Source organism: Aythya fuligula, chromosome 12, assembly GCF_009819795.1.
Source record: "Aythya fuligula isolate bAytFul2 chromosome 12, bAytFul2.pri, whole genome shotgun sequence".
NCBI classification, from domain to species: domain Eukaryota; kingdom Metazoa; phylum Chordata; class Aves; order Anseriformes; family Anatidae; genus Aythya; species Aythya fuligula.
In genome coordinates this window covers 20,264,434-20,291,967 of record NC_045570.1, presented here as the reverse complement: position 1 = coordinate 20,291,967, position 27,534 = coordinate 20,264,434, and the positions used below count along the sequence as shown (strand labels likewise).

Genomic DNA, 27,534 nt, shown 5'->3' with positions numbered 1-27,534 from the left:
TCCCGCAGCACCCAGCTGCGAGGTCAAGAGGACATGGGCACCGCGGCGCCCCGAGTGCGGGGGAGATGGGGAAAGGCCCCCCCGCCCCACCAGCGTCCCACTGGTGTTGCAGCCGCCCTCCTCGCCAGCCCTGCCCGGCGTCCTCAGAGCTCAGCAAGGGCTCGGCGGCGGTTATGGGGAAGAAAGGGCCCTTTCTCTGCACCACTTTAAAGCGGTCTCCCTCAGCTCCTCCTCCCGAGGAGGGTGGGCACGCACATGACAGCCTGTGCCCCAGCAGCTGGGGCAGCCGTCACCGAGGCTGGGGCTGCCGGACCCCAGCACTGCCCCGGGGCACCGTGTGCATTAGGGCCCCTGCGCACCCTGGGGGCCACACGCCACGGCCTCCATGTGCCAGAGGGGTGCTCTGCGCCCTGCAGGTGCCAAGTGCGCTGGGGGACTGTGCACATTGGGGTTCCCACGCTCCCTGGGGTCCTGCATGCCCCCGGGGCTTCCACGTGCCTTGGGGACCCCAGTGGGACCATCCCTGCGGCAGGGACACCACGAGGGGCAGATCTTGCCCGCGGCCATGGACGTGTCCCCCCCGTTGCACCCAGGTGTTGCGTTGCGGAGCAGCGACGTGTCCCTCGGAGACTGTCAAAGGCACAATTGAGCACGGTCCCACTCTGTGACCGGCTCACAGCATCTCCCACAGCCCAGTGCCACAGCAAGCCCGGGCAGGCTGGGGGACGCGGGACCCATCTGACCATCATGTGCCTTTGGCTCGCTGTTGATGCCTGGAGCTGCTCAGCCACCAAAGAGCCATTCAGGGCTCCATGAACGGGCCGTTCACACCCGATGCTTCCGCTCCTTCCCGCGGGGTGCCGGGGCCTCCCCGGGGCTCAGAGCTGCCCCCGGTCCCGTGTGCGTGGAAGCGGCTGCGTGCAGGGCTGGTGCCCGTGCTCAGCAGGGAGCAGGAGACATTTTAACACCCTGGCTAATGAGAACCGCCCGCTGAGCCGAGGTCGGTACGCACACATCCCCGGCGCTGGGCTGGGAGCCTGGAGCCTGCTCCCACTATCGAGGCCATGTCCTGGGGCCACTCAGGATGGGTGCTCACAGCCCACGAGCCCCAGCCCTGATCCCTGGCACAGGTTGGGGTCGAGCACCCGCAGCAGCGCCCGGCTGCAGCAGCCTCGCTCGGCGCCAGCCGCCCGGGCAGACGGCGTCCCCGGCATCCCCAGCGCCTCCCACGCCTCGCGGGCAGGATCAGCCCAGGCCGCGGGGAAACGTGAGCGGGAGGAATCCGGACCAGCAGACACCAGCATCCCCGCCCGGTACGCGCGGTGAATTCCGGCTTTGTCAACACAGACTTCGGGAGCAGAGCCGCAAAACGCCGAGGCTGCAGCTCCGAGCAGCGCGGGGCGCAGCCAGGGCTCAGCTCCTGCAGGGCTGTGCCAGGGGCAGGATGGGGCTGTCGGGAAGCGGGGCCCGCAGGGAGCCCGGCTGCAGCACAGCCAGGGTGGGAGGAGGGGGATTTGTTCCGGGCAGCGCAGCCTGGCTCAGCACTGGAGCCGCACACACCGTTACACAGCAGAAATGAAAAAGCTTTGTGGGCAGCAGCGGTGAGCCGAGGCTTTCGTGGTGCCGCTGACCTCATTATTCCTGGCTCTGCGCTGCTTTGTGCCCCACTCGAAGGTGGGGAAGCAAGGGAAGCTGGTGGGGAAAAAGATTAAAAAAAAAAAAAAAAGAGGGGAGGGGGATTGTCTCCGCTCCCTGCAGCATCAATGGCTGCAGCACAAGAGGAGCCGCTCCCCACCCACCCCCAGCAGACACCGGGAGAGCTCCAGCTCCAGGGCAGATCACAGGGAATTGCGAGGAGCAAGGACACAGCCCAGTCCCTCCCGGCCCCGAGGGAGCTTGCAGGGCAGCCGCCCCCACCCCGCCGCAGGGAAGGCGCCTTCAGCCTGGAGGAAGCACAAAGGACAAGGAGACAGCAGGAAGAAAAGGCTGCGACCATTAAGCACAGGGCAGAAGAGCAAGCCCAGGGAATTGGGCATTAACTGTGTTTGCAGGGGCCCAGAAGGGGCCTAAACTGCGGCAGATTATTAGCCCTGCCCTTTTCAGACAGCGCTCAGCCTCACGCAGCAGCGGCAGCCTCCCCTCGATGCAGCCCCTTCCCCACAATGACAGCCAGCACCTCTGGTTTCTATGACTTTATTGGAGTGGGAAAGGGTTGGGGTACAATTAACACAGGGGCAGGGTGGGAGACGCGTGCTCTCAGCTCAGTCCCAGTCCCCGTCGCCTTCAGGATTGTCGTCCCGGGGGGGTTCCTGGAACTGGATGTTCGCCAGCATGTCCCGCATGGCTGCCATGAGCCTGTTCACCCCCTGGTTGAGGTCCTGCCCTGCTCCGGCCTCGTCGTCTCCATCGTGCCTGATGTCCCCCTGCAAGAGAGCAGAGCTGGAGGGCCCCGGCAGGGAGCTCGCTGCCTGGCTGCAGCAGGCAGGGACAGACAATGCCGCCTGCCAAAAAGCATCAGGCTGCTCTGCAACCTGACGTTTACACACTGCATATGCCAAGAGCCACTCCCTTTGCAGAAACACTGTGCAGTAGAAACTTGTGTACTGAAAGCAAAAGTGGGCTCTGATTCGCCTGCAGCAGCTGACTGCACGTACCTGCAAGTTAAAATTTGGCAACAGTGATCGGAAGAAGAGAGATAAAGTGCTTTCGTTGGATGGGTGATTCGTTCTGAAAGACACAAGTTGCACACCACGGTTAAGGGAGTAGCTTGTGCTTGACCTGCCAGTGCTGACCTGGGCTGAGACAGGGCAGAGGAGCAGCAACCACGCTTCCACACAACACAGGGCCCCTCCCTGAGCCAGTCATGCTCTCCCAAAGCGAGGTACTGGGGAATTCATGAGCACTTCTTACCCCAGGCAGCCAGCAGCTGGCCAGCCCCTGGGCAAAACAACCATTAAAAGCACTGCCCTGCATCCTCTGACCTGGGCCGACGTGTGAGACATGTATGAGCCTCACCTGAGCAGTCTGCACACCACAGCCAGCTGCGATCGTATCTGTGTTTACCCCAGCCCACCCCAGTTAAGAAACAGCCATTATTTTCCAACAGGCTTTGCCTCCGCAGCTGTGACTAGCTGCTGCCTGCGATGGCCACCAGCAGCCCCACGCAGAGGCAGCAGGACCAGCCCTGCCTGTTCGCTGAGCCTGCTGGCGAGCACCCAAGCCAGGCTGCTCTCTCCCTCGGAGGGAGGAGATGCCAGTGCTGAGCACCCACGTGCACCCCGGCCGAGGCAGCCAGGTGTCGATGCTGGCAGGAGGCGAGCTGTGCCTGCACAGGGGCTGGGAAGTACCTTTCTGGTCTGGTGTAGGAGACGATGGAGTCCAGAGGAGGAAGAGGGTCAAACCCCATCACAGGCTGCGATGTCACCTCCTGCAGAGAGGAAGAAGAGAGAGGTGAAGGCTGCGCACCACCAGGGCCAAACGCTGAGGCACGGAGATGGTTGGACCTGCTGGGCAGGCCTCGGTCTTGGGAAAAGCAGCAGCCACAGCCCAGCCTGCCCGCACACGCCGCTGCGTGCCTTATCCTGAGGACACCCAGGAAGCTGCACGCAGAGGGAGGATGCTTCGAGGTCATGCAGATGTTTCCTTTCTGGTGGCTGTGGTCTGAGACATGCCCGGCATCTGCATGCGTAGCAAGGACACAAGTGCCACCACTCCGCAGACAGCAGCGGCATCTGCACCCCCACGGGGCCCTCACCAGAGGCAGAGCTGCCGTGGCCTCCTTCATCTCCGAGAGGATGACATGCCGGTAGATATTCCTGGGGGCACTCTGGTATCTCATCTTCCTCCTAAAGCGGGAGCGGGAACAGCTGACGGCACAGAGCACAGCTCAGCACAGCCAGCATTTCATCTCCATTTCTCTAGGTGCAACGTCAGCTTCATCCCTGGCTCTGCCGGGACCCACTGGGTCAGACTGAGCTGGCCAAAGGTGAAGCCAAACTCACTTGGCAGCTGCTAATCCCAGACGGAAGAGCAGAGCAGCTCAGGGACACTGCACAGCTCACTCGCCAGCCTCTTACCTCCGCAGGGCAGCAGAGCAAACTAACATCATTTTAAGACATGAACGAATGCCTCCCTCTCCCACTTCTCCGAGATGGAAAATGTTTCTAAGCCCTTTGAACAAGCCCCAGCATCACTGCTGCCCAGGACAGAGCTGCTCCCTCATCTTCTGGGCCCCCCAGCCTGACCTGTCCCTGTGTTTCAGCACCCAGATCCCTTATGAGAGCCCATCACCTCTGCCTGCTGCACTCACTTGAGCTCACACTCCTCCACCAGCGGGTCTTTGATGTCTACCAGGTGTAACACCTCGTGGACGTTTGTCTCCAGCCAAGCCATGACAGCTGGGTCCTTCCACAGGGAGTGAGTCCTTCCCACGTAGAGAGACGTCAGCTGGTTCAAGGCGGGAGGCTGGCTAAAGGACACAGTTGTTATTCAGGGCACTCTCCTCCTGCCTGCAGGTCCCCGTGCTGTCTGGAAAGAGCTCATCTCTGCACCCTGCTTCAGCGTGAGAACACGGAGAGGGATCACAGGCTCCCAGCTCTGCTGTTTACATCTACCTTCACCAGTTTTTCCGCCTCCTCCTATTTTTGGGATAAGCAGAGCCATGAGATGAAAGTTGCTCTGCCTTTACCCGAGGGGGAGAGAGACCATTCACGTGTTCAGGAGGACCACGTGTCAGGGAAATCCAGACTGGCAGGAGACAGCCTGCCCTGAGAGCATCGCTCTGCCTACATGTACCGACAAGCTGCAGTGTGAACTTCTGACCCATCCGCATTAAGGTGAGGCAGGCCTATTAGAGTGATCTGGTAGCCTTTATGGGAATCCATTATCAATGCATCTAACAGCCTCTCAGCATGAGAAGCAAATATTGTCCTCTACAGCGTTTTAACTCCATTAACGGCCTGAGCAAGCAAAATCCCCAATACCAGGAAAATCGATTCCTTTCTCTTGCTGAGAACATCTCCAGGTCTTACCTTATCTGAGCATTCAGCCCAAAAAAGGAATGGGAGGCGACCCTGGCATCGGGCTGCACACTGCAGTGATCCAACAGCGGCATAAGAACTGCAGGAGAAAGTCACACAGCTCACTCTCAGACTGCTGATAAGCGCCTGGGAGCGGGCAGTCACCACCAGCAGGGCTGCAGGGAGACAGCCCCACCCCTGGGGCCAAGCACCCCTGCAGGCTGGGGCGCTGAACAAGAACCAACGCAAGGAGGATGCAAGGATGCTGTCAGCTTCACAGCTGGAGGTTATGCAGTGTTTTGATCTCAGGATGGATGATGGAAACAGATCCACAGTAAACAAAAAAGAACGATTTTTCCCCCTCAGTAATATAAGGTGCAATTTCATGCACTTAATGCTGTTGGCCTTTGAACTTGAACAAAGGTTTTATTTCAGTCACCGTGACAAGCAGCAAAAAATAAGGTTTCAACCAACACAAACTAAACCTCTGTTTGAAAGCTGGTTATTCCTGGCTTTAAAAGACACACCCTCCTTGGCATTCTGTGTCCCCTCTGGGCCTGGAGGGGCTGTGTATCTCCTTTCAGGAACACGAGCACCAAATGGATAAAAGCAAGAGTGATGGGCACCCATGGAAAGGACATCTAAAGCAAAGCAGTGCCTCGGAGAGAAAGCTAAGAGAGACTACTTGTCTGTTCTTGGCAACCCCAGGGTAAAACATGTTCCCGCTCCAAGAACTCCGTTCTCACCCTCCCCCAGCCTGCATGCCTGTGACTCCCTTCAGTGAGGGGCCATCAGCTGCTCCAAGAGGAGGACGAGCAGCACAGAGCACAGTTGCTGATCTCCTCCCAACACGTGGAGCACTCATGGCTGTCTGTACCCACCCTGGCTCCGTCGCTCTCTCCCTGCCATGGTGCAGGGCAGGCTGAGCCCCGGCGGTGGGTTCTGCCTGGGCTCCAGCAGCCAACCTGTGTCACCCCTCTGAGTCAGGGCTCCTGTCCCACATGGACAGAGGCCAAGGCCATTCGCAGCCCGTAGGCAAACTGCTGCTTCTGCATTTGACTACTTGGAATCCAGCGTTTGCTCTCACAGATGAGGAGAGTGACAAAGCCTGCGGGGACGGACTTACCGGTGGGGACAGACTTACCGCTTGGGAACATGATCAGCGCAAGCTGGATGAGCCGGGCAGCTCTCTCCCGGGTTTGGCTTGACTCCATCTCCGAGTGCTCCTCCTGCTGGCTCAGGAAGAAATAGGCCAACGGCACTGAGAAGGCAAAATTGGGGAGCTGGGACAAATTCCGGTGACTCTGCAGGATCAGAGAGAGAGATTTATCGAGAAGTGATGCTATGCAGTGATCTCAGCGTGGCTGGGCTGCACACAGGGAGGGGTTTAGTGCTTGGTAGGTTCTGTTACTTTCCAGCTGCTGGCTTGGTGCCCCTACAACTGAGTAAGCAACTTTGAGTTTGTAGAATTGTTTGTAGGGTACCAGGATTACAACAGGACCTAACACTGAACACCTCAGCCTCCAGGGGTTGTTCTGACAATCTCCAGATGCCAGCCTGTCCGTGAGACAGACCCAAAGGGCTGAGCCAGTTACAGAAGCCCCACGCCCTGTGGCACAGCTGCCTCCCTCCAGCCCAGCTGGGTGGGGAGAGTCCCAGGAGCAAGGTGTCCCTGAGCTCTGCCTCATCCCTCACCAGTGTGGTGTGCTGGCAACTCACCTCCCACTCCTCGAACATGCGTGTCAGGAAGGTGTACTCTCTAGCTCGCAGGGACAGAAAATCAATCATCAGCAGCACGCACAGCGGGTCATTCTCTGGATCAAGGCTTCAGAGGGAAGCGAGCACAACAAGAGGAACCAAAATAAGCGTCACAAAAGCTGAGGTGCCTGCCCCAATTTCTCAGTCAAACAAGACTTTCCCACTAGCACTCAGAGTCATGATGTGACTCAGCAAGCGGAGATAATGGGGACACAAATAGCCCCACTCAGCTGGGAGGGGGGTGCAACACCTCACCCATTCCACTCCCTGCGGAGGGGTGACAGGCCTGCCACGAGGCCACACGGGAGGAAGATCAATGGCCACACAAACCCAGCAGGTTGAAGCCACTGTTGTGCATCTGCTCCACAGAGACTCCAGGCTCTGCTGTAATTATCAGCCAGGCCCACAGCTAGGTAGCCAAATGCAAAGGACAATCAGGTTCCAGCTGATTAAGCCTCCTCCTAAACAATCACCTCTCTCTTCAAAGCAGGATACAGATAAGAGCACATGCCCCAAACTAACCTGTGGGACTGCATCCTTAAGGAGTGCAACAAGCCCTTACTGAGGCTGGGAACAATATCATACCTCCTCCAATTTTTTCTGTCCAGCCTGGGCATACGAGGGTTACACGTGTTGCTCAAAGCGTATTCCCTGTGGGCACCACGACTCCCAGATGTAGGAGAGGGGGCACAGCCCTCCATGGGGCACCTACCTCAGAATCAGCTTGCAGAACTCCAGAGCTGTCCGGGGACAGCCCCTCTTCTCCAGGAACATCAGGTGTTTGAAGAGAGCCAGGAAGAAAGCCCTGTGTGGAGAGCAGAAATGGGTTTTAGAAGCCAGACCGGGAGAGCAGCACATTTCATTCAAGAGTGGGGACTCCAAATCAGCCCAAATCTTCATTGTGACTTGGTTTTTATTATTACTTTTTTTTTTTTTTTTTTTTTCTCTCTTGCTACCTTTGTGCAAGCATAGGGACAGCAAACCCACAGCCCATTCCACCTCCACTGCCTTTGTGCACACACAACCCAGGGCTAACAACTCAGGACAACAACAAGAAGGAAATCCCTGAGGTCTGCATCCTGCAGGCTTAGCACAGCTGTGCCTCTGCCACTGTCCCAGCACTGCACGAGGACGGTGACACAGCACGTGTGACACGTGTGGGGTGGGACTAGCATCCAAATTGGGTGAGATGCAGATCGCAGCACTCAGGTCACGGACAGCACAAAGTCTGTCAGCGAGTGGGCGCTGGAAACCTGAGCAATCTCCAGGTAGAGCAATTTGGGAGAGATTACTTAGGTCAGCTGACTGGAAAATTCCCAGAATAAAGTCACCTTTCCCTGCAGCTGCAGAGCTGGCAATATTACATAAGCAGCCAGGCCTCGAAGAGAGCAAGTGCTGGGAGCAGCAGCCGAGCAGCCGGCACACCAGTGACCAAGCACAGACTTAAACACACCATCAAGATTTTTATGACAAAAATAAGTGCTGCTTTGGGCTAACGGATGCTAATTGCACAAGAGGGACGTGACAGGGAGAAACAGGTAATGCTCCAATAACAAATCCCTTGGGAAAGAAGATACTTTGCAAAAAAAAAAAAACTTAGCCTATTTCAGTACAGGCGACCTGGCAGAACAGGAGCTGCTGGTACCCCAGTGCCCCCTCACAAGCACTGCCTGCTCTCACCTCGTTAAGGGCCGTTGCCATTAATTGCGGAGCAGCAAAGCTTCCCTGACAGAAAGGGACGTTCCAGGTCCCCAGCCACCACCACCTGCAGGACTGGCTGGTGCAGCAGAGGTGGTGAATCTGGGTCTCCGTGCCCAAAGTAGGCCAGGGGATGCTGCAGGCACCCTCGGGCTGGTGTGTGGGAGGCAGGCAGCCACCTACCTGTTCTCCGGCCGCCGGTAGTCCAGCCTGCAGCTCCCGCTGGTGAGGCTGAAGACGGGGTGGAAGGCGCACTCCAGGCTGTACAGCACCCGCTCTGCAGACAGCACAGACACCATCAGGGCACGTCATCATCTCCACACAGGGGACTTCCCCAGTGTTCACAAAGTAGGGGGCAGTTTGGCCAAGAAAACACTGATAAGTGAGAGCTCTGGCACTCACAGGCCGTGAAAAAAGCTTATTCACACCCGGGAAAGGTGCAAAGCTACTTCCGAGTACGTGGTTCCAGCAGATACCCAGGCAATCGAGCCCTGCTCCCATTTGCAGGCATTACATCAAGCTGTGGTTGCAAAACGCAACTCTTCTGGAAGAAGCCTGGGACTGAGGCTGGTACAGCTGCCTCTGCCACAACTGTCCTCACGTGTGCGAGCCAAAGATCCTGTCCTCACTTAGCCTCTGGGCCCTCCTACCATGCTGAGGAGCACATGTCCCTGTTACCAAACAGCTCATCGCAGACTCCCGGCAGTCTGAGGGACTGCTGTCCCCCAGGATGCCTCCTGCCCATCATGCCAGCCTGCACTGCTTGAAGAAGAGCCTGACGTGACATGACACAGCAAAGCCAGCTGGCCTGGAGAGCCACACACGCTCCCTGTGGATGAGGTGGGCTTCCTGCAGCATCCCCTTGCACTGCAGTATGGGGTAGCTGCTAAATCAGACCCTCCTCCTGCAAGGGACTTCCTACAGGTGACACCCATCGTGTCCAGACAATCCTTTCATTCTTTCTAAAGGTGAAAGCTAATGTGCTTTGCCGCAGACAAGCACGTCCAGCTCTGCTCAAAAGCCTCCAGCAAAAGCTGCAAGCCTGAAGGGTAACACGAGGCCGAGCGCCCGCGGCCACAAAGTCACAAACACGGAGCCAAACAAACCCTTCTGGTTTGCTGCTCCTTTGCTGAAATAAAAACCAAGCCAAACCAGAAGCCTTTGATTGCTAATTCACAGCAACTGCTCAGCTGCGACTTTCAGCAGGGACTTGCTCAGCACTGGGTACGGGTGCACATCTGCAGACTGGTGCCACAGCAGCACCTCTTCCTTCCTCTCCCTCCCAGCACCTGGGCAAAGCCTTGCCCTGCAGCGCGAGGCCACGCTGCTCCACAGCTCCTGCTGGGCGTTCAGGCTGATGTTTTCCACCTGCACCCTTCACAAGCTCTCACCAACTCTGCTCAGCACGCCCGCTCCCCACCTCAGCACCTACCTATCAGGTCACGGGCCATCTCCTGATCCTCCTGCATCCGGCAGACATCGCTGAGCTGCAGAAGGGAGTCCACGTGGTACGGGTTCATCTGAAGCAGCAGCTACAGAAGAGCATGAGCTTGATTACACGATGGCACGAATCACTGCTTCCTTGTGCACTTTGCCTACGAGGCAAGCTCTGTAAGCGTGGCAGGAAGGCAAATGTCCTGACACAGCACATAAGAGAAAGGGGCTGTTCTTGCCCCGGGTCTGAATGTGAAGCAATCCTGTCCCACACCATCACAAACAATGCTAAGACTGTAATGCAAGGCTGAGATGCACCTCATGTGAAAGGCCAAAACCAGGGATTAAAAGAACATAAGGACATTCATACACTTAAAAGGTCCATCTTGCCATACCTTCAAAAGCAGATGTCTGGGAAGGGCAGCAAGAGTTGACTCCTGGCATACTCTAAACTTCCATCCTACAGGGGTTCAGGGTCCCTCATTGTCAAAGATGCCACCTTATATTAATAGTCCTTAATTAACTGGGAATTTGTTCTCTCAGTGACATTTTTGTTTCCTTCTCTAGCCCTTTTAAAAAAGGAGTCTGAACATTCGATCAGGCTTTTCCTTCCTCTAGGCACTGCGAGGGTAATTTCACACACCTACTACAATCCCAGGACCCAGCTCCTGAATTGGAATGGACAGGAAAAAAAAAAAAAAAAAAAGATTTCCAGGCTTCTGAATACAAGTATAAGTCGAACCATACCGCAAAGAACTCTGCATCAGTAATTATAAACGGACTACTTTTTCTAAGGAAATCTCAGTTTCAACATGTAAATACTGAAGGTGCCTCAAATCTCCTCAAGTTTCTCCCAGAATTAAAAAAAAACAGTACAGCTTCAAAGGCTGCAGAAGCGGTACATCTGCAGGGTGGTGGCCAACATTCCCACCTAACCTACAGGGTAAAGCCTTCCCACCCTAGGCTGTCCCAGCCCAGTGCCTTCTGCCTGACATTTTTCCCTCTCCTTGTCTTCTTTAAGATCCTTTCTAGTCCTTCATTTTGGAAGATATGGAACATCTGGGGTCATAGTGAGAGGGAAAAATGCTCTTAATTCACTAAAACTTGACCAGCAACTACTTTGCATCTTTTACTGTGAGTCCCTCAGTCTAGTTATCTAGCAGAACTGATGAGCTGCAGAGAGCAGTGGCTAGGAGCAGAGGGTGGGAAAGCAGAAGGAACTAAACGCTGGCCTCTTTAAGGGCCTTTGTCTTCAAGAGACAGTGGCCTCTCAGAAACTTCGCCAGGGCATGTATCCGCCCTCACATGGCCACTTTTCAGAGAAAAAATACCTCGGTTATGGTCCAGTAGGGTGCAGAGAAATTTTTCTGTTGCTTATCATTACGAACTCCAAGCGTTACCATAGACTTTAATGAGCTTGAACATGCATGAAGAGCTTCAGCACAAAGACTTGTTTTACTGCAATACCAGGAAAACACGCTTTTTTCACCCATGCAAGGGTTTATAAATAGAACAACTGTTGGTTTAGAGTCCCGTTTAAAAATGGGCTTATACAATATTTTCCCTTTCCCAGATGAAGAGAGGAGACAAGGGAGCTTTATTCCTACCCCTTCAGCCAACGGCCAGCTCCTGCAGGCTCCTGTGCCGGCCACCTGGCATGCTCCAAGCAGCACAACCCAGGCTGGTCACCAGGGACTGGACTTCCTTGTCACCGAGCTGGTCACTTTCTCATTTATGAGGCAAAAGCAGAGCTCAGCAAGCAATGCTGCCTCACCCCGCTCAGACAGCACTGGCAGAAGATGAGCACTGGAGCACATCGCCCTGCTCCCCGGCCAGAAAAGGGGGTTGCAGGAAAGCAGGAAAAAACAGCACAAACAACCCAATTTCACAACATACCACAATGTTGTTGGGGTCCATGGACTCCACGGCATCCAGGAACTTGAACTGCACTTGCTGGTACTCACGGTGGTGCTCGAATGTGAAGTACTGCACCCCCCTCCTGGTCTCTACCAGCTGCATGGCAATACCTGGAGAGCACGTGGGACACAAGGGTACTGCTGCTGCTCTGTCAGCCAACAGCAGTGAAGTATTTTGGGAAGCAGCACTGAAAGCCTCACCTGTTTTGCTGTAACGTGGCCAGGTGTTTTTGGGAACCGTCAGCCACGTGCTGCGGACATACTGGCGCTGCCTTTGCCTTGGCCTGAGGAAGAAAAACACAGCAGGTCACAGCTTCCCTGCACGAGCAGAATAAGGAGGGCTAAAAACAGCCAGAAGAAGGATGATTCAGGGAAAAAAGATCCAACTTCTTCCCCAGCTGCAGCCCTGCCACAGAGCTTTTGCCCAGAGCTTTAACCTGCTTGCCTTCGAGACACAACATACCTTCACTCTGGCTCTTCCTCACTTTAACCATTCCTCTTTGGGCCAGCCAGTGCCTCCAGCGTTTCCACTTCAATAGCTTCTTTCCCTGTTTTCATTCCTGCCAAGTTCTCAGCTGCCTGTTTGCTTCAAACACCTTCCCAGGCCCAATTAAGAGAGCCTCGTATCCCTCTGACTCATCTCTCTCTTCCCAGCAGGGCCTTTAAGCACTGACTCAGTTTATGCTGCACTCCTAAGTGCAACCAATGTATTGGTTCAGGGCAAGAGGAATTCAGAAGTCACAGCTACTCTAACGAAGCTCCTGAGTAAGGAGATTGTTTCTTTTCCTCAAGCACTAAACACCACCTTTTGCTTGAACCTCTCCTTGAAGGAGTGTAATTCTTCCAGACTCTCTCAGGTTTCCCCTTCCACCGTCACTGCCCTGAGCTTATACCCTTCTATGTGCACGTTTTCCAACTGGCTCCTGAAAGGAAGAATTTTCTGGATAGCTGACCACAGTGCAGTGGGTAAGTGCACAGAGATTTACACCTAAGCAGCAGCTGGCTCCCTGAGCCCTGTAAGCAAATACGTGAGACTACCTGGAAAATATTCAGGGTCCAGTCTGTAAGACAGACACTTCGGAATAGTAACAAACATGAATGTTGGAGAAAAAAATAAAAATCTAAGAGTCACTAGCCTAAAAATTTGAGCAAAAGGACTTTTAGAAGGGCATTTGGCAGCGAAGGGGGGATCAACAGAAGGAAAAGGAAGTACTAGGTATAGTCTGAAGAAATAAGATGCCCTGATCACATCGGGGTGCCCTGGGTTCCCAGCACAGGCTCAGTAAGCAGGGCCCTGGGAAGGACAGACACACCAGCTCAGACTTTGAAAGCGTTTACTATGACATTTTGGACTAACCTCTGATCACCAAGAACAGCACGAGCCCCAAAGTATCTCTTCAACTCATTCTCTGGATTCAAGTTTCTGAGAAGGTAGAAACAAGACAAAAATTAAAAAAAAAGGTTAAACAAAGTCTTGCACTCCTGCCCTTTCCAGCAGGGCCAAGTATTCTGTACCATGAACTGTCCCTGCTCAAACCCCAGAACTTTCACACACACACACACCAGGGCAAGACTGGTCACTGGCCAGAGCAGGAGGCATCCAAACAGCTCTTCAATCAGAGGCACGCTTCCTTTGTGCTCAGCTCCAAGGACCATGAGCTGGGGAATACTGCTGCTGCCCTCTCCAGAGCAGCCTGGGCCCTCGCCTGGATACTCCCAGGCACTGCCTCAGCGCACTCAGCAGATTTGTGCCTGGAAAACATGAGCTGCCCTCTGCTGAATCTAGCAGTGGCAGTCTGCAATTCAGGGCAAGCACCCCAACCACTGCAGGGAGGCTGGCAAGGCTTAAAATACATTCTTTTAATACAAACATCTTATATCAAGGCACGACAACACCTACAGTTTTCTTGATCTAACGTTTGGCCCAGAGAAGGGAGGCGTATTTAGGAGGGATTTCTCTCTGCCATCCAGTGAGCAAGAATTGAAGAGGGAGTGGGAAGGCTGAGACCCAGCACTGCCAACCCTCAGCCACTTGGAGGTTATCCAGCTCTCAAAGGTGTCTGAATAACGCTCGCCTGACCAGAGAAGTCACTGAAGCCTGAACACATCTGTAGGTAAACAAACATTTCTCCCTTTACTGAAATGCCCCTGAACAAGCTAAACGAGTGAAAAGCACCCACTCTGTTTGAGGCAGTGTTTACAGGTTTCAAAACCCGACTGGTAAATTGTTCCACCCTACAGGTTAAAATGCTTTTTCTCCTACAGAAACACAAAGAGCTGCCAGTATCTGCACCAGCCCAGGGCTCTGAATCACGCTGGACACAGCAGCTGGCCCATCTGTGACAAGTTGCACAGCGTGACACAGGCTTAGATGCTACAGATGTCTAGCGTGAGGCCAACTCATCCCCCAGCTCTCAGACACGCTCAGCACTTAGTCCACTTTGTTGATGGTCACATGGGGGAAAGGTTAAATGAGTCTAATTAGCTTTCCTGGTGAAATTAGCTGCTGGTACTGTTTAGCCCTCCTTGGAGCACAGCACTTGCTGTGCTGGAGCTGGCTGCTTGCAGCACCCAACCTGAACACAGCCAGTCGAGTGGCCAAGCTAGGCTGGTTTCAAAGCTTTAAGTGTTGTGGCTCTCAGCAGCTCTGCAGAGATTTTTCAACAGTCACCAAACATTTTAGTCTAGAAGGCACCTTTGGAGGTCGGCCTGGTCCAGACGTCCACTCAAACCGGGTGGGACAGTAGAGAATACCAGTTACTAAAAACTGAATGCAGCTTTAAGAGCTATGGTCAGAAATTGAGCTGTGTGCAACCATTACCATAGCCCCTGTTGAGTAAGATCCTGGAGTTACGGCCAGATGACACAGGCTCCCTTCTCCCTTCCTCAGGGGACGAAGACCTCTGTCCCACCCAAAGTCAGGAAGGAAAACAAGCACTACCTGTGCTCTACGTAGAGCAGAGGCCTGCTGTCAGCAATTACTCCACTCTGGGTCTCTTGCAGTATCCCATTGGTATCCTCAATCTTCTCCAGTAAGCTGTCGATGTCTTCCAGGTCATTGTCTTCCTTAAGACAGGCACACGCAGAGATAAGGCAATAATTACAGGACACGTCCCGCAGGCACAGGGGTCACCCAGCTGCCTCCAGGCCCTCTGGCTCACCCCAAACTCCACGCTGTGACTGGTGCAGCCCCACTATCCACCCTGCTGCTACCCCACCTGGGGAGCACACGTACTCTCATACTGAATATATCTGGCACAAGCATATCTGGCAGGCTTCCTGCTGGCCTTGTGCTCTGAGCCCAAACCAGCCAGCCACAGTCGTCCCTTCCAGCACAGAGCTCACAATTTACGTGCCTGGTCTCTGGTTTGCCCCCTGCTACAAAGCATTTGCTGCGCTTTATCTGGTTTATTTATTGCACCCTAACTTCCTAAAATATCATGAAAAGCTGGGGTGCTGATTTTAATGGTAAAGACTTAAATAGTCAGCTTTTGCTGCCTGCTTTCTGTGAAAACACTGATTTACTGCTGTGATCCTTGTGAGACGATAGCAAACACGTGCACGCTTGTAACCCAGCTCTGATGTACCACAGTCACTTCCCAGTCTTTTAACCACCAGAATATACACAACTGTTGGATGTGTGCTGCTGGATAACACTTTTACCCCAACTGCCCTCAATTTTTCCCACAAATAGCAAGTGGGGCATTTCTAAGTGGCCATTTCATGCCTCCTCCCGATGCATGTGGGAGGAAGGCAGGATCCCATTCACGACACCCAAATAACATCCCAAGGTTGCCTTTTTAGCTAAATATAGCTACACTGTGAGGAGAGGACACATGAAAAGTTTATAATGCTCTGCGTTTTAGCAATCAAACAAAGATAGCTTTATCACTAGCTGGTAAATCAAAGTGCCTGTTTGATCTAGGAATTAAGTCTCCCTAAAGCTTAGGGCTGGCAGATGTCACCCTCTTGCTCGTTATCCCTGGACTGGGGAGGAAGCAGGCTCTCTGATGGGGTTCTCTGCCTTAGTGACTCACCCCCGCATCCCCAGCTGAACTCCTGGGAGCCAGCAGCCAGCCTGCACCTCCCTGGGAGGCACTGCTCGTGACAGCTTGACCAGCACCACAGCACGCTGTGGCTTGCTGTGTTTAGCCAAGGATCTCCCTCGAGTTAAGACTTTAAAAGCTTTAGCCAAAAAAAAAAAAAAATAGTTCCTCACTTGAACTTCATTTCTGTTAAATATGGATTAGTCATTAGTCTTCCCAGCCTCTCGGGCAGTGACAGTACCCAAGTGTAACAGATGGATATAGATAAAGATTCTCCAAGCTTTATCCACAACACACAGATGCTGGATAAAGTTCTCCCTCCTCTTGAAGCACGTTTACTTAGGGGTAGACAACCCAGTCAGAGAGAATCACTGTCCCCTAGTTCCCTTCATCCCTGAGAAGACAGAAGCACCTCCCTCTGGAAGGGCACTTGGCCACGTGTTTGCTGATAACGCTCTTGGCACTAGCGGGTGCTCTTGTCAGCATTTAGCTGTGCCACGGCGAGCTACAGACAAGGTGCACAGAGAAGCAGGCAAAGGTAACACGAGTCTGTGCTGGCAGCACGAGCTTCCTACAGCTCTGCAGAGCTCCCTAAGTAGGGCAAAGGAAATAATCATGAAAATGCAGAAATCCTCACAGGTCCTGCAGTACCTCCTCCTGTGCAGAGCCTCAAAGCAGAGATGAAAGGAGACGCTGCTGTGAGGATTTCAGCTCTAGATGTCTGCAGCAGAGCTGCGCTAGTCCCGGCCGCTTCAAGGACCGCAGTCTAAAGCTGTTGTTGCCCTTTGATGACTTTAAATGAGGACAACACAAGATGGAGCATTTTTGCCTCAAGATCTTTCCTGGCACTACCAGTGTCACCGCTTTGTCAACCCCAAGGCAGAAATCAGCACAGGCACCGTCTCTCAGAGCACAAGCAGACATACCAGAGCCTCTCCTGCTGAAGCTTTCTTCGTTTTCCTTTTCTTTTTTTTCTTTCGTGGCTTGTTACTTAACACGGGCTGCAAAGATAAACGAAACAGCCGTCAGAGCATACCCAACGACTGCAGGGAGGAAGGCTCCACCAGGGAGAACAGCGTTTCCAACAGGGATCAGCACGTTGGAAGGTTCCCCAGATGAAACCAACATTCATCCTTCCAAGTCTGTCAGAAAGCAGAAATTGAAACACAAGCAGGAAACAGAAGCAAGCACCAAAGGTTTACAAACTCAAGGGTTAAATCTCATCTCACTTTCATTTTAACGTCCGAGATTACAAACTCAGGCAAGACAATTTAGATACACCACGTTTGGAAGAAATGTTTCAGCCTTCCTTTACTCCCTAGAAAATAAAAAAAGTGTATTCCTGTCTTTCTAGTAAGCAGGATGGTTTCACCAGCCACTCCGATTACCACAGAAACCAACAGCTGCCGAAAGCACCACGTGATGCAGGCTCCTCTCGATTAAGATGCAGCTGCCTAAGCTGACGATGCTGCACAGCATTCCCCAACCCAACGCACACACTGCTACCCGTGCTGGCTCTTTCCCAAGGCACGCAGAGCTAAGATGCACTTTCCCAGGACTGCCAGCTCTCCGCAGGTAACACCCCCAAGTATCAGCACCACAGAACTGCTCCACAACTCCCCAGCCCCTCTCAGAGCCAGGGCCACAGGCAGCCCCAGTCCAGCTCCACACGTGCCGAGGGCTCCCATGTTTCCACCCAGCTCTGGAGGCAGCACCAGGTGTGCTCCCGGTGTTTACGCAGCAAATTCCCAGGGTCAGGGTCACGCTGGAGCCGCTGCTCACGTGGGGATGGGCTGAGCAAAGCTCACCCTGCACATCCAGCGTGCTCCCAAGCCACCGGACTGGCTGAGGGCACACAGGCACCACAAGCAGGGTCCTAATGGATGAGACCAAGGGGTTAATTCCCTCTTACACTCCCTTCCCTCACCTCCAGTAAGATATGGACTAGGGTTGCAGTGCCAAATTGTTGCTTAAAACGTCCCTTTCCTTATGTAGTTCTGTACCTGTCATACAAGGAGGTGCTTAACAGCTGATACAGACTGGAGGAGAAACTCTTAACAGAGAGTGACAACAAAATATTATAGGAAAGAAAGAAGCTCAATGTTTGGAGTGTTTACATCATTTGCCCCAAAACAAACGCTCACTGAGCATTCACCCAACAGCCTAGCACCATCCACAGTACAACATTATGGTCACTGTGCAACGAAGAGCGCAGAGAAGCAGCCTCTGATCCTGAACCCTAGGGGTGCTTTCCTTCCCGCGTGCTCTATGTAACCTCAGCGCCCACAGGAACGTAGCACAAGGTCTTCCTCAGGAAAATATCGTAGGAGCCTGCCCTCTGAAGCCATGAAATATCCCCCAGGCCCCATGCAGAGATGCCATGCACCCCGCAGCAACACGAGGACTGGGACAAGCGGGAGCTGCAGGCAGGCAGGCGCCTTGCTCTTGCCCTCTGAAGGAGCTCTAGGGCGCAGGCTCCTCACCTCCCCTGCTAAAAACCTGGCACAGGAGCTCAGCAAGTTACCAGCTAGTGAACACGGTGAATGCAGACAGATTCACTTCTAACCAGACGTTAACTGGTTCCTGCTTACCATTTGGTTTCACGCCCTGCGTGTGCATACCTGCCCCGACACCTGCGTTCTCAGCCTCTGACAAAGCCCACGCACAAGAAGCAGGTTTGTCTATCACCGACACAGCCGCTCAGCTCGAGCGGAGGCAGGAACATGCAACACCTCTCTGCTCCTCGTGGGGCAACAACTGTCACTACGAGGTACCTGCAGCTGCGTTACCGTTTGGTCCGGCCGCTCTGCCTCTTCCCCGTTCCTCTGCCCATCGCCTTCTCTCTCCTCAGGTACGGACTCTTCATCGTTCCTCTCTGCCACGTCATGCTCTTTGAGCCTGGTATCCGCTCGCTCCTCTTTGGATGGGAGGTCATCCTCCAGTTCTTCACTGGTGATCTGTGCAGAGAGAAGAAGGAGCTGCAGCAGCAGGCAGCACGCGGCTGTGCTCTGCCCTCTCCCACACCCACAAGGTCAGGATGGCACAGGCATCCGTTCTACTCACACCTGCAAAGCACAGAGAGCACTGCAGGCACAGAGGGCTCAGCTTCCCAGCTGCCTCTCCAGCACACAGACAGGGCACAGACACTCATTTAAAGCACGGCACCCAGCTGGGGCTGCCCAGCACCTGCTGCCCAGCCAGAGGGGAACACAGGACCACAACCACGTGCCTGCTACACAGCACAACGGGCAGAACACACACAGCCCATCTGGCCTCTTGGAAGCGCCTCCAAAGCCAGCCTTGTGCATGCTCACACAACCAAGCCTCAGGGAAGCGCTGGGGCTGGCCAAGGTGCCCAGAAGGGAAACACCGAGCTCCGTCACCCCGGGGAGCCGTCAGTGCCATCAGATCAGCAGCAACGGGACACCACAGGGCTGGCAGGGTGGGGGCAGCAACACTCCCACCAAAACCATCACTGCCTGACTGCCCCAGCACAGCCCAGCCCTGCCCCGCGCCCCCAGACCCACATCCCCACCACCCCCCAGGTTCCACCCAGCCCCGAGCCCACCCCTGAGCCCCCCACCTCCCCCCTCGAGCCCCCCCACTCCCACCCCAGGCCTCTAGGCCCCCCCCTCACCCCTCCCATTGCCCCCAGCTCCTTCCCCTCAGCCCCCCAGCACCCTCCCCAGTGCCCACCCCCGGCCTCTCCCCCCCCGAGCCCCGTCAGCGCCCCCCAGACCCCCACAGGCCCCCCCAGGCCCCTCCAGGCCTCTCCACGTCCCCCCCGGCCCCCCTCAGCCCCTCACCAGCTCGAAGCGGTTGCTGACGCCTCTCCGTCCCCTCACGACCCCCTCCGGCCTCTGCTGCCCGCTCTCGGGGCCGTCGTCCGGGCCCAGCTCGCCCAGGCCCGGCTCCTGCTGGCCCCGCTGCTCGCCCCGCAGCCGCCGCAGGGCCCGCCGCGACATGGAGCCCCCGGCCCGGCCCGCACCGCGCCTGCGCCGCCCGCAGTGCGCATGCGCGCGGCTCCCCCTCCCCTCCCCGATCCCGCGCAGGCGCAGTGCGCGCTCCTGGGACTTGTTTCGCGCACCCCCCCCCGCGGGGCCCTAGCGTGAAATATGTCCCGGGGGGGGGGGGGGCAGTGGGGACACGGGGGGGGCATGGGGCTGGGACACACACACGTGGGGGTGTCTGGGGACATGGGGGGTGTCTGGGGATGGGGCTGCCTAGGGACGGGGGGTGTCTGGGTATAGGTATAGGGGTGTCTGGGGACAGGGGGATATCTGGGGACATGGAGGTGTCTGGGGGCATGGAGGTGTCTGGGGACATGGGGGTGTCTAGGGATAGGGGGTGTCTGGGGACAGAAGTATCTGGGGACAAGGGGTGTCTGGGTATAGGTATGGGGGTGTCTGGGGACATGGGGAACATAGGGGGTGTCTGGGGACATGGGGGTGTCTGGGTATAGGGGTGCCTGGGGACAGGGGGTGTCTGGGGACGGGGCACTGGGCTGTGGGAAGGGGCTGTGGGATTTCCCCCCAGTGCCCCCAGGGTGTGCAGCCCATGCCAGGGGGTGCTGAGCATCACAGGGGGGCAGCCACCCCCAGCCGGGGTTGCCCCAGGACCCACGGGGCCATGGCGGTGCGGAGCAGGGCCGTGGGACATCCAGCCTTGGGGCCACAAGACACAGGACCACCCCACATCCCCCCCAGCACCCCTTTCCCCGACCCCCCCAGCACAGGAGCCGCCGCTGTGGCCCCGAGGGGCAGCCCGGGATGGTTTATTATCAGGGCCGCTATGTACAGAGCGCTGCGGGGCCATAAGGCATCCCAGCCCCGCCAGGCCTTGGCACTGCAGCGGGGCTGGGGGGGCTGAGGATGCCCCGGGGAGGGGGTCCCCGTCCCCAAAGGGCCGTGCCAGCGTCCCCTCAGCGGCGGGGACGGGCGGCTCCCCGGGGGACGTGGGCTGGGGGACGTGGGGCCGGCCTGCCACAGGCCCCACGCCCCCGTGGTCCGTCAGGTATATAAATATAGAGGCTGTGTGTCCGTCCGTGTGTCTGTCCCTATATATATATATATATGTACATCCCGGCGGGGCCGGCGCCGGGCCCTCACTTGTACCAGGACTCGCAGCGGGCGGCGCGGCGCGGCGCGGCGTTGAGGACGGCCACGCTGCGGCGGCTGGAGCAGACGACGTCGGTGACGAAGCCGCTGCAGTCGCTGCAGACGTCGCGCAGGACCGAGCCCTGGGCGTAGATGTGGGGGAATTCCTCTTCCACGCGGCGCCAGCCCGGGCCCTGCAGCGAGCTGTGGGCGCAGAGCGTGTGGTCAGCCCCCAAAAAGAGGAGGAGGAGGAGGAGGAGGATGGGAGGAAGGCAGCAGAGGGCGCGGGGCCCTCGTGGGGTTCGGGACTCACTGGAAGGTTTCCCTCCTGCGCAGCGGCAGGGCTTTGGCCAGCAGTGATCCCGGGAGGCTCTCGAAGCCCAGTGCGTAGACGGGGATGTGAGCCAGCTTCTTGGAAGGCATCTTCATCTGCCGGGGCGTGCAGGCGTCAGGGACAGCACCCATGGGTGCCCCCTCTGCCCTAAGGCCCGGCTGGGTGGGCTCAGCCCAGCCGGCCATGCCCGGTGCCTCTGTCCTGGTGTCACCCCTACTAACAGGACAGGGACGGGGACAGGGGCTGGTGGCACTGAGCCGGGCAGGTCCCTTACCTTCAGGCTGCAGGAGGTGCAGACGGACCTGGGGACACGGAGAGAGGCTGCTGAGCAAGGCCAGCACCGTGGCACCCTCCCACCACCCTCCCAGCACTGTGGCACGGCACGGCACGGCATGGCATGGCACGGCACGGTGCTCACCGCTTGCAGAAGAGGCAGGCTGAGGGCCAGGAGAAGAGGGGGAACTTGGTGCGGCAGCAGCAGCAGACCTGCGGGCACAGGCAGGGTGAGCACCAGGAGGGCAGCGTGGGGACAACCCGGCTCCCTCCAGCCCCGGCTCCCACCTTCCCCTTCTTCAGGCTGTTGTAGAGCTCCTTGCTCTGCTGGAACTTCTCCATCTCGGCCTTGACCAGCACCCTGCGCACGTTGATCATCTCCTCCACCGTGAGGGCCAGGCTCTCCACGGGGTGGCTGAACTCCTGCGGGCACAGAGGGGCCGTCACCCCGGCACGGGCACAGGGCGCCCAGCGTGGTGTGCCACAGGGGGTCCCCACGCAGCGTGCACCCCATGCCGAGCTGTGCTCGCAGCCCCAGCCCCACTGCAGGTACCCACCAGCCAGAGGTGCTTGGAGCTGCTGCTGGGGGCAGCGCTGGGGCCGTCCTCTGGCTTCTCCTCCACGGAGCCCAGGGCAGCACGGGGCGGCGCAGAGCCGTACGGCACCGGGTGGTAGCTGGCGGGGACCGAGCCTGCACGGGTGGGACACAGTGAGGACGCGGGAGGGACACTAAGGACACGCTGCTGCAGGAGACTCCTTCAGCAGGCGCCTGCTGGAGGGCACGGCAAAGCCACGCTTGGTGACATGGGGACAGGGGTGCCACAGGGCACGTGGTGTATGGGGTGGGCTGTGGGGCTGGGGGCACTGACTGCCCTGATGGCACCACAGGATGGAGACCCCAGTGCAGGGCTGGGCTTCTGGGGTGGCCACAGGGTGCAGGTACCTGAGCGGGGTCGGGGCTCGGGCTCCAGTGGCCCCAGCACCTCGGGTGCAGCCTGGCTGCTGCTGAGCTCGCTCTGGAACTGGGCCAGGTCCTGCTCCGAGAAGGAGCGGTCCCGCTTCATGGGCAGCCCCAAGCCGGGCTCTGCGCCTGGTGAGTCCTCCTCCTGCAAGGCCACAGGGACTGCGTCACACGGAGAACCCCGTGTCCCCGTCCTCTGCCCTCCTGGCATGCGCCCCACAGCGTCCCCACCGCGTGCCCTCTCTTGCCTCGGAGATGTTCATCTCCTCCATCTCGGCCAGCGTGGGCGCCTTGAGCAGGACGCGGGGCCGCGGGCGCGGGGGCACGGTGCTGGCCTCCGGCGCGGAGAGGTCGATGCAGGAGCTGGAGGTGAGGTGGCTGGAGCAGGCGTGGGGGATGCAGGGCAGGGAGCTGTAGCCTGCAGAGGGGACCAGAGCTCAGTGCCTCTGTGCGGGGACCCGATGTGGCACTGGGGACCTGCCCCAGCTCCAGAGCATCGCCCGCAGCACAGGGGAGGCGCTGCCGGTACCTTTCTGGCCCCGGTACTGCGTCTCCACGGGCCGGAGCTTCCTCTCCTGCTTGATCTCCTCCAAAATCTTCTCGTGCAGTGTCCTCTGCTTCTGGGGCAGGGGCCGCAGCCGTCGCTCTGACGCCTGGGGGACGCAGAGCCGGGGTGCTGCAGCTTGGGGACGGGGTCCCTCAGGGCTCACGGTGAGCCCAGCCTGGGTGCTGCCGGCCACGGGGGCACTGCAGCACCACGGGGCTGGCACCCACCTGCTTGAGCGGGGGCCGGGAGCGGATGAAGTCCAGGATGAGCTCGTGGGCATCCTTCTTCACCCGGGGCGGGATGTCACCATCCACCTGGGAGAGGGCAGAGGGGCCGTGGGTGGTGTCAGCGCCCGGGCTGGCCCACGGCACAGCACCTGGCAGGCTGTGGGGACGTCCCCGCTGCGCTCACCATGACCTTGCGGAGCTTGTAGTTGCGCGCGCGGATGTCCTGCATGAGCATCTCGAAGGGGGTGAGCTGGTACTCGGTGGGCAGCGGGTTGAACTGCTTCTCCTGCACCTTCTTCAGCTTCACGCCGTGCCGCAGCTCCCGCATCAGCTGCACCCACAGCCGGGCCTGGTGGGAGTTGGGGGGGTCAGCACCAGCCCCACCACGGCCCCGGCCTTCAAGGCAGCTCCTGCCACACCGCCGTACCCAGTCTGTGTTGCGCAGGCTGCCCAGCTCTGCAGACGGCCTCTCCTTTGCCTCCTCATCCTCGTTCAGCTTCTGCAGCATCTGCCACGGCAGGGGGACACCGTCACCTTGCCACAGCACCCAGCACAAGGGGTGCCCAGCACGCAGCCCCCAGGTTGGCACAGCCCCGTGCACGGCAGCACCGGCGCCTCCCCAGCTCTGCGGGCAGGCAGCAGCAAAGCACCGCGCTCACCCCAGCATTTTGGGGGGGGTTCCCTGCCGGCACTCACCTCCTTGGCATCACGGATTTTGGCCAGGAAAGCTTTGAGCTCCACCGTCTCGGCAAAGAGAGCCCGGCACACGGCCTGGTAGTGAGCTTGGGCTTCGGCAGGGTCGGCGAGGCGCGCGGCGCAGCACCGCATGGCCTGCCCGAAGGTGCGCACGGCCCGCGGCGGCCCCTCGCCGCCCTCCTCCTCCTCCTCCTGCCCCCCATAGCCCTCATCGGCCGTGCCGCAGCCGCTGTCCTCCGAGTCGCTGTTGGTCATCAGGTCGATGAGCTGCTCCAGCTGCGGGCTCAGCTCCCGCTCCTCGTTCTCATCCAGCCCCCAGTCCAGCGCCCGGTAGATGGCGAAGCCCAAGGACTGCACCATCTGCAAGGAGATGGCAGTGCCTGTGCCACCGCAATCCCTGGCACCTCCCGAGCCTCTGTGCATGACACCCCATCTGCTGGGGCTGGCTCTGACCCCCCCGGTGCACCCAGGACCCCATTACTGCAGGGCGAGGGGAACGGGTGCCTGCGGGAGGGCACGCGCAGAGGAAAGGCATGGCCGAGCCATGGCGCTGATGGGGTGCGGTGGCAGAAGGCCAGCTCACCCTGCTGGGGCCAGCGAGGAGATGCGGGGCCTGGTGAGTACCCTGGGCCCCCACATACCTGTGCTTCAGCAGCGGGTGTCAGCAGCAGGGGCAGCTCTGGGGGAGAGGAAGGCTCAGTCATTGAGGGCTCGCCCCACATCACCTCATGCTCCCCACCACACCTGAGCTGGGACCCCCACCCCCATCCCGAGCTGGTCCCATGGCTGGCGCAGCCTCAGGGTGCTGAGCCCCCTGCCCTGGCCCCCAGCACCAGCCGATGCCCTGCCTGCCAACAGCTGGAGCCGGGAGGGAGAGGTGGCATTTTGGGTGGCACGTTGGGTAGCATCATCACCCCATTAGCACTAGGGCCAGGGGAGCAGCGTGCTCTGCACCCCCTGCACAGCCCCAGGCCCCAGAAGGGTGCAGAGGGACCGGCGGAGCACCCACAGAGTGCGCCCTGCGTGCGGTGCGCTGTGGTGACGGGCTGTGCTCAGCTGACGGCGCTAACGGCGCTCCTTTCACTGCAGAGGCGGCACGGCTGGGGCGCTGTGCACACACACGGGCACCGTGCACACACAGCACCACGCATACACAAGCCCCGTGCACACTCACACACATGCACAGGTCCATGCCATAACCTCACAGGCAGCTCAGACCCCCCGGGGGAGCACGGTGGCCACAGGACGCGCAGCAGCAGTGCCTTTTGCACCGACCCCAAGGGAAGGAAGTGCCCAGATGCCCCTGGCTCGGATTTCCCCAGCAGCAGCTGCGGAGCAGAGCCACTTCCCAGGCCCAGGAGAGCGCAGGCCACCCCCGTGTCCATTACCTCTCCATTTAGCTGATCAATGCAGCAGCCCAGGGGAGAGGTGGCTCAGGCCACGTGCCGGCCGTGGCCAGATGCCCGGCCCAGCACTCATAGGGCAGGGTGAGGTCAGCTGGGATGGGAGAACATCCCACGGGACCCCGTGCCCCATCTGGACCACATCAAACACCGTGGGATTCTGCGTCCGTCCCCAAGCCCCGCCGGCGGCCCTGCAGGGGACGGCATCACATCCCGCATGGTGGCGGAGGAGCCGGCCGAGCCGGCCACGGGGAGGAAACAGAAAATCTTTTCCAGGATGTAAATCAGGGACGAAGTGCCCGCGGCTGTGGCAGGACGGCCACACCTGGAACGGCAGCGCCTGCTGCTGCCATGGCAAACGGGGCCGCTTGGGTGGTGTTTGCGCAGCGCTCACGTGCCGGCTGCTCCCTCGGGCTGTCGGGGTTGGGGCCGGGCATCCCGTGGGACGGGGACCTGGAGCTGCTCAGGCGGCTGCTGCCAGCTCACCCGGCCCATTCTGGCCCCACAACCAGGAGCAGCTGCCAAGCCACGTGCCGGTGCCCGTGCCCTACCTGAGGTGGTGCTGGGACTCACCCACAGCCCCTCGAGCACCCTGCAGCAGTGAAGGGCCCAGCTCCATCCCCCTTCATTCCCTGTTCCCCTGGGATTTTCCCTGCCCGGCTGCCGGCAGCAAGGACACGCAGTGACACCGCAGCCTCCCTGCCCGCTGCCAGCAGCGGGGACGCACAGCGGTGCCGCAGCCTCAGCCGTCCGTGAACAAGGGCACGGGGTGACAATGAAGTGTCCCTGTGGGGCTGCGAGGCTCCCAGGAGACTCCACAAACACCGAGCACCAAAATCCATCTTGGGGCACGCAGCCGCTGGTCCGGGGCTGGGTGCGGGGCTGTCCCCACGCTGTCCCCACGCAGGGCGAGGCGGGGGCTCAGCCCTGCCCCAGCTCTGTCATTAGGCACACGGTGCTCAGCCCCGCGCCGAGCCGCCTCGCAGTGCTGCTGGCACCCGGCGGTGCCTAATTACAGACCATAAACACAGCCGGCCCTGCCCAGCAGCGCCAACCGCCCGCAGGGAGGGCACGGCCATGAGTCCAAAGGTCAGGAACGGTGCTGCCCCAAAATGCCCCTTCCGGGTGCCCAGGATGGAGGGAGAGTGGGGTCTGAGCGTGCATCCCATCCCGTGGGTGTGCTGCGTGTGTGCTGAGTGCCCGTGTGCCTGCAGGTTTGTCCCCACACCTGTCCCTGCCATGTGTCCTGCCTGCCCTGAAGGGCTCCGTGTCCCGGGCCCTGCACCGTGGGCACCCCGCACCCCAGTGCCCCTACCCGCTGTGCCACGCACGCCCCTTGCCCCAGCAGCCTCCTCCCGGGGCAAGGTGCTGCCGGTGCCGGTGCCGGTGCCGCACCGGGCCTGGATCCCCGAGCCACCGACCCTCTGCCGGTGCCAGTACCCGCGGTGCCGATGCTGGAACCGACCCGGTGCCGGGACAGAGGCTTGGGGTGCGCGCCCCCCTCCACCCCCCACCTCACCGGGGCCTGTTGGTCCCGGTTTACCGGTTGCCAGCCCCCCACCCCCCGGGTGCCCTCCAACCCCCCGCCTCCCACGGAGCCCACCGTGTCCCGCAGCGGTGCCATCCCTCTCCCCATCCCTCTCCCCACCCCCTCCCTGCCTCCCGCTGCCGGTTCCCTCTCCCCGCTCCCGTTCCTCCCCCCCCCCCCAAGCTTCCAACGGGGCTCGGTCCTCCCCCCCCCTTCCCCGCAGCACCCCCTACCGGTCCCGGGGCTCCCTCCCCTCGTTCCCTTCTCACCGGGCGGCGGTGCCGGGAGCCCCACGGTCCCGTCGGCTCGGAGGCGGATGTCTGCGGTGCGGGGGGGCGCGGCGGGGGCGGCGGCGGCGGCGCGGCAGCCCTGGAAGCAGAGCGCCCACGCCTGCTCCTCGTTCAGCGGCTGCTCGTAGCACTTCAGCACCTCCTCCAGGGACAGCTCCCGCGGGGCCCCGCCACCGGCCCGCGCCATCGCCCCATCCCCGCGCCCCCGCCGCCGCCGCCGCCGCCGCCGACCTCCGCCGCACGGGCGGGGCGGGAGGGGCGGAGGTGTTTGGGGGGTGGGGGGGGGGGGAGCGGCTCGGCTCGGCCCCG

At 59.0% G+C, this 27,534-nt stretch overlaps 2 protein-coding genes across 4 annotated transcripts; both read right to left on the bottom strand.

Moving 5' to 3' along the window:
- Positions 1-2,177: 2,177 nt before the first annotated feature.
- On the bottom strand, positions 2,178-19,835 carry TCF25 (transcription factor 25). 2 transcript variants are annotated; one of them, XM_032195889.1, is made up of 18 exons: positions 19,677-19,835; positions 18,645-18,827; positions 16,797-16,871; positions 14,766-14,890; positions 13,182-13,247; positions 12,026-12,108; positions 11,805-11,935; positions 9,907-10,006; positions 8,658-8,751; positions 7,489-7,581; positions 6,738-6,843; positions 6,163-6,322; positions 5,031-5,118; positions 4,310-4,468; positions 3,755-3,845; positions 3,348-3,427; positions 2,655-2,727; positions 2,178-2,423 (listed from the first exon to the last, which is right to left on the bottom strand). In XM_032195889.1, the coding sequence occupies exons 1-18, from the start codon at positions 19,833-19,835 to the stop codon at positions 2,262-2,264; spliced, it is 2,028 nt and encodes a 675-aa protein (XP_032051780.1). In that variant the 3' UTR covers positions 2,178-2,261. The 2 variants fall into 2 exon arrangements, with proteins under 2 accessions (XP_032051780.1, XP_032051781.1); XM_032195890.1 differs by having other exon boundaries at positions 18,660-18,827.
- Positions 19,836-20,618: 783 nt separating this feature from the next.
- On the bottom strand, positions 20,619-27,425 carry SPIRE2 (spire type actin nucleation factor 2). Of its 2 annotated transcripts, none has more exons than XM_032195862.1 (15): positions 27,169-27,425; positions 24,646-24,683; positions 24,005-24,364; positions 23,736-23,816; positions 23,493-23,657; positions 23,309-23,395; positions 23,064-23,187; positions 22,783-22,952; positions 22,517-22,679; positions 22,131-22,264; positions 21,862-21,996; positions 21,719-21,786; positions 21,575-21,602; positions 21,280-21,395; positions 20,619-21,170 (listed from the first exon to the last, which is right to left on the bottom strand). In XM_032195862.1, exons 1-15 carry the CDS (start codon positions 27,410-27,412, stop codon positions 20,975-20,977), a joined length of 2,109 nt encoding a protein of 702 aa, XP_032051753.1. In that variant the 5' UTR covers positions 27,413-27,425; the 3' UTR covers positions 20,619-20,974. The 2 variants fall into 2 exon arrangements, with proteins under 2 accessions (XP_032051753.1, XP_032051754.1); XM_032195863.1 differs by having other exon boundaries at positions 27,205-27,425.
- Between the last annotated feature and the right edge of the window lie 109 nt (positions 27,426-27,534).

Coding starts and splice junctions, on each gene's coding strand:
- TCF25 (XM_032195889.1), bottom strand. CDS start 19,835: ATGTCGCGGCGGGCCCTGCGGCGGCTGCGGGGCGAGCAGCGGGGCCAG. Junction 13,248..14,765: donor CTGCTCTACGTAGAGCACAG/GTAGTGCTTGTT, acceptor CTACCTTCTCAG/AAACTTGAATCCAGAGAATG. Junction 3,428..3,754: donor CCACGGCAGCTCTGCCTCTG/GTGAGGGCCCCG, acceptor TCCTCTCTGCAG/GAGGTGACATCGCAGCCTGT.
- SPIRE2 (XM_032195862.1), bottom strand. CDS start 27,412: ATGGCGCGGGCCGGTGGCGGGGCCCCGCGGGAGCTGTCCCTGGAGGAG. Junction 23,658..23,735: donor GCCTGCGCAACACAGACTGG/GTACGGCGGTGT, acceptor AACTCCCACCAG/GCCCGGCTGTGGGTGCAGCT. Junction 21,171..21,279: donor CGCAGGAGGGAAACCTTCCA/GTGAGTCCCGAA, acceptor CTGCGCCCACAG/CTCGCTGCAGGGCCCGGGCT.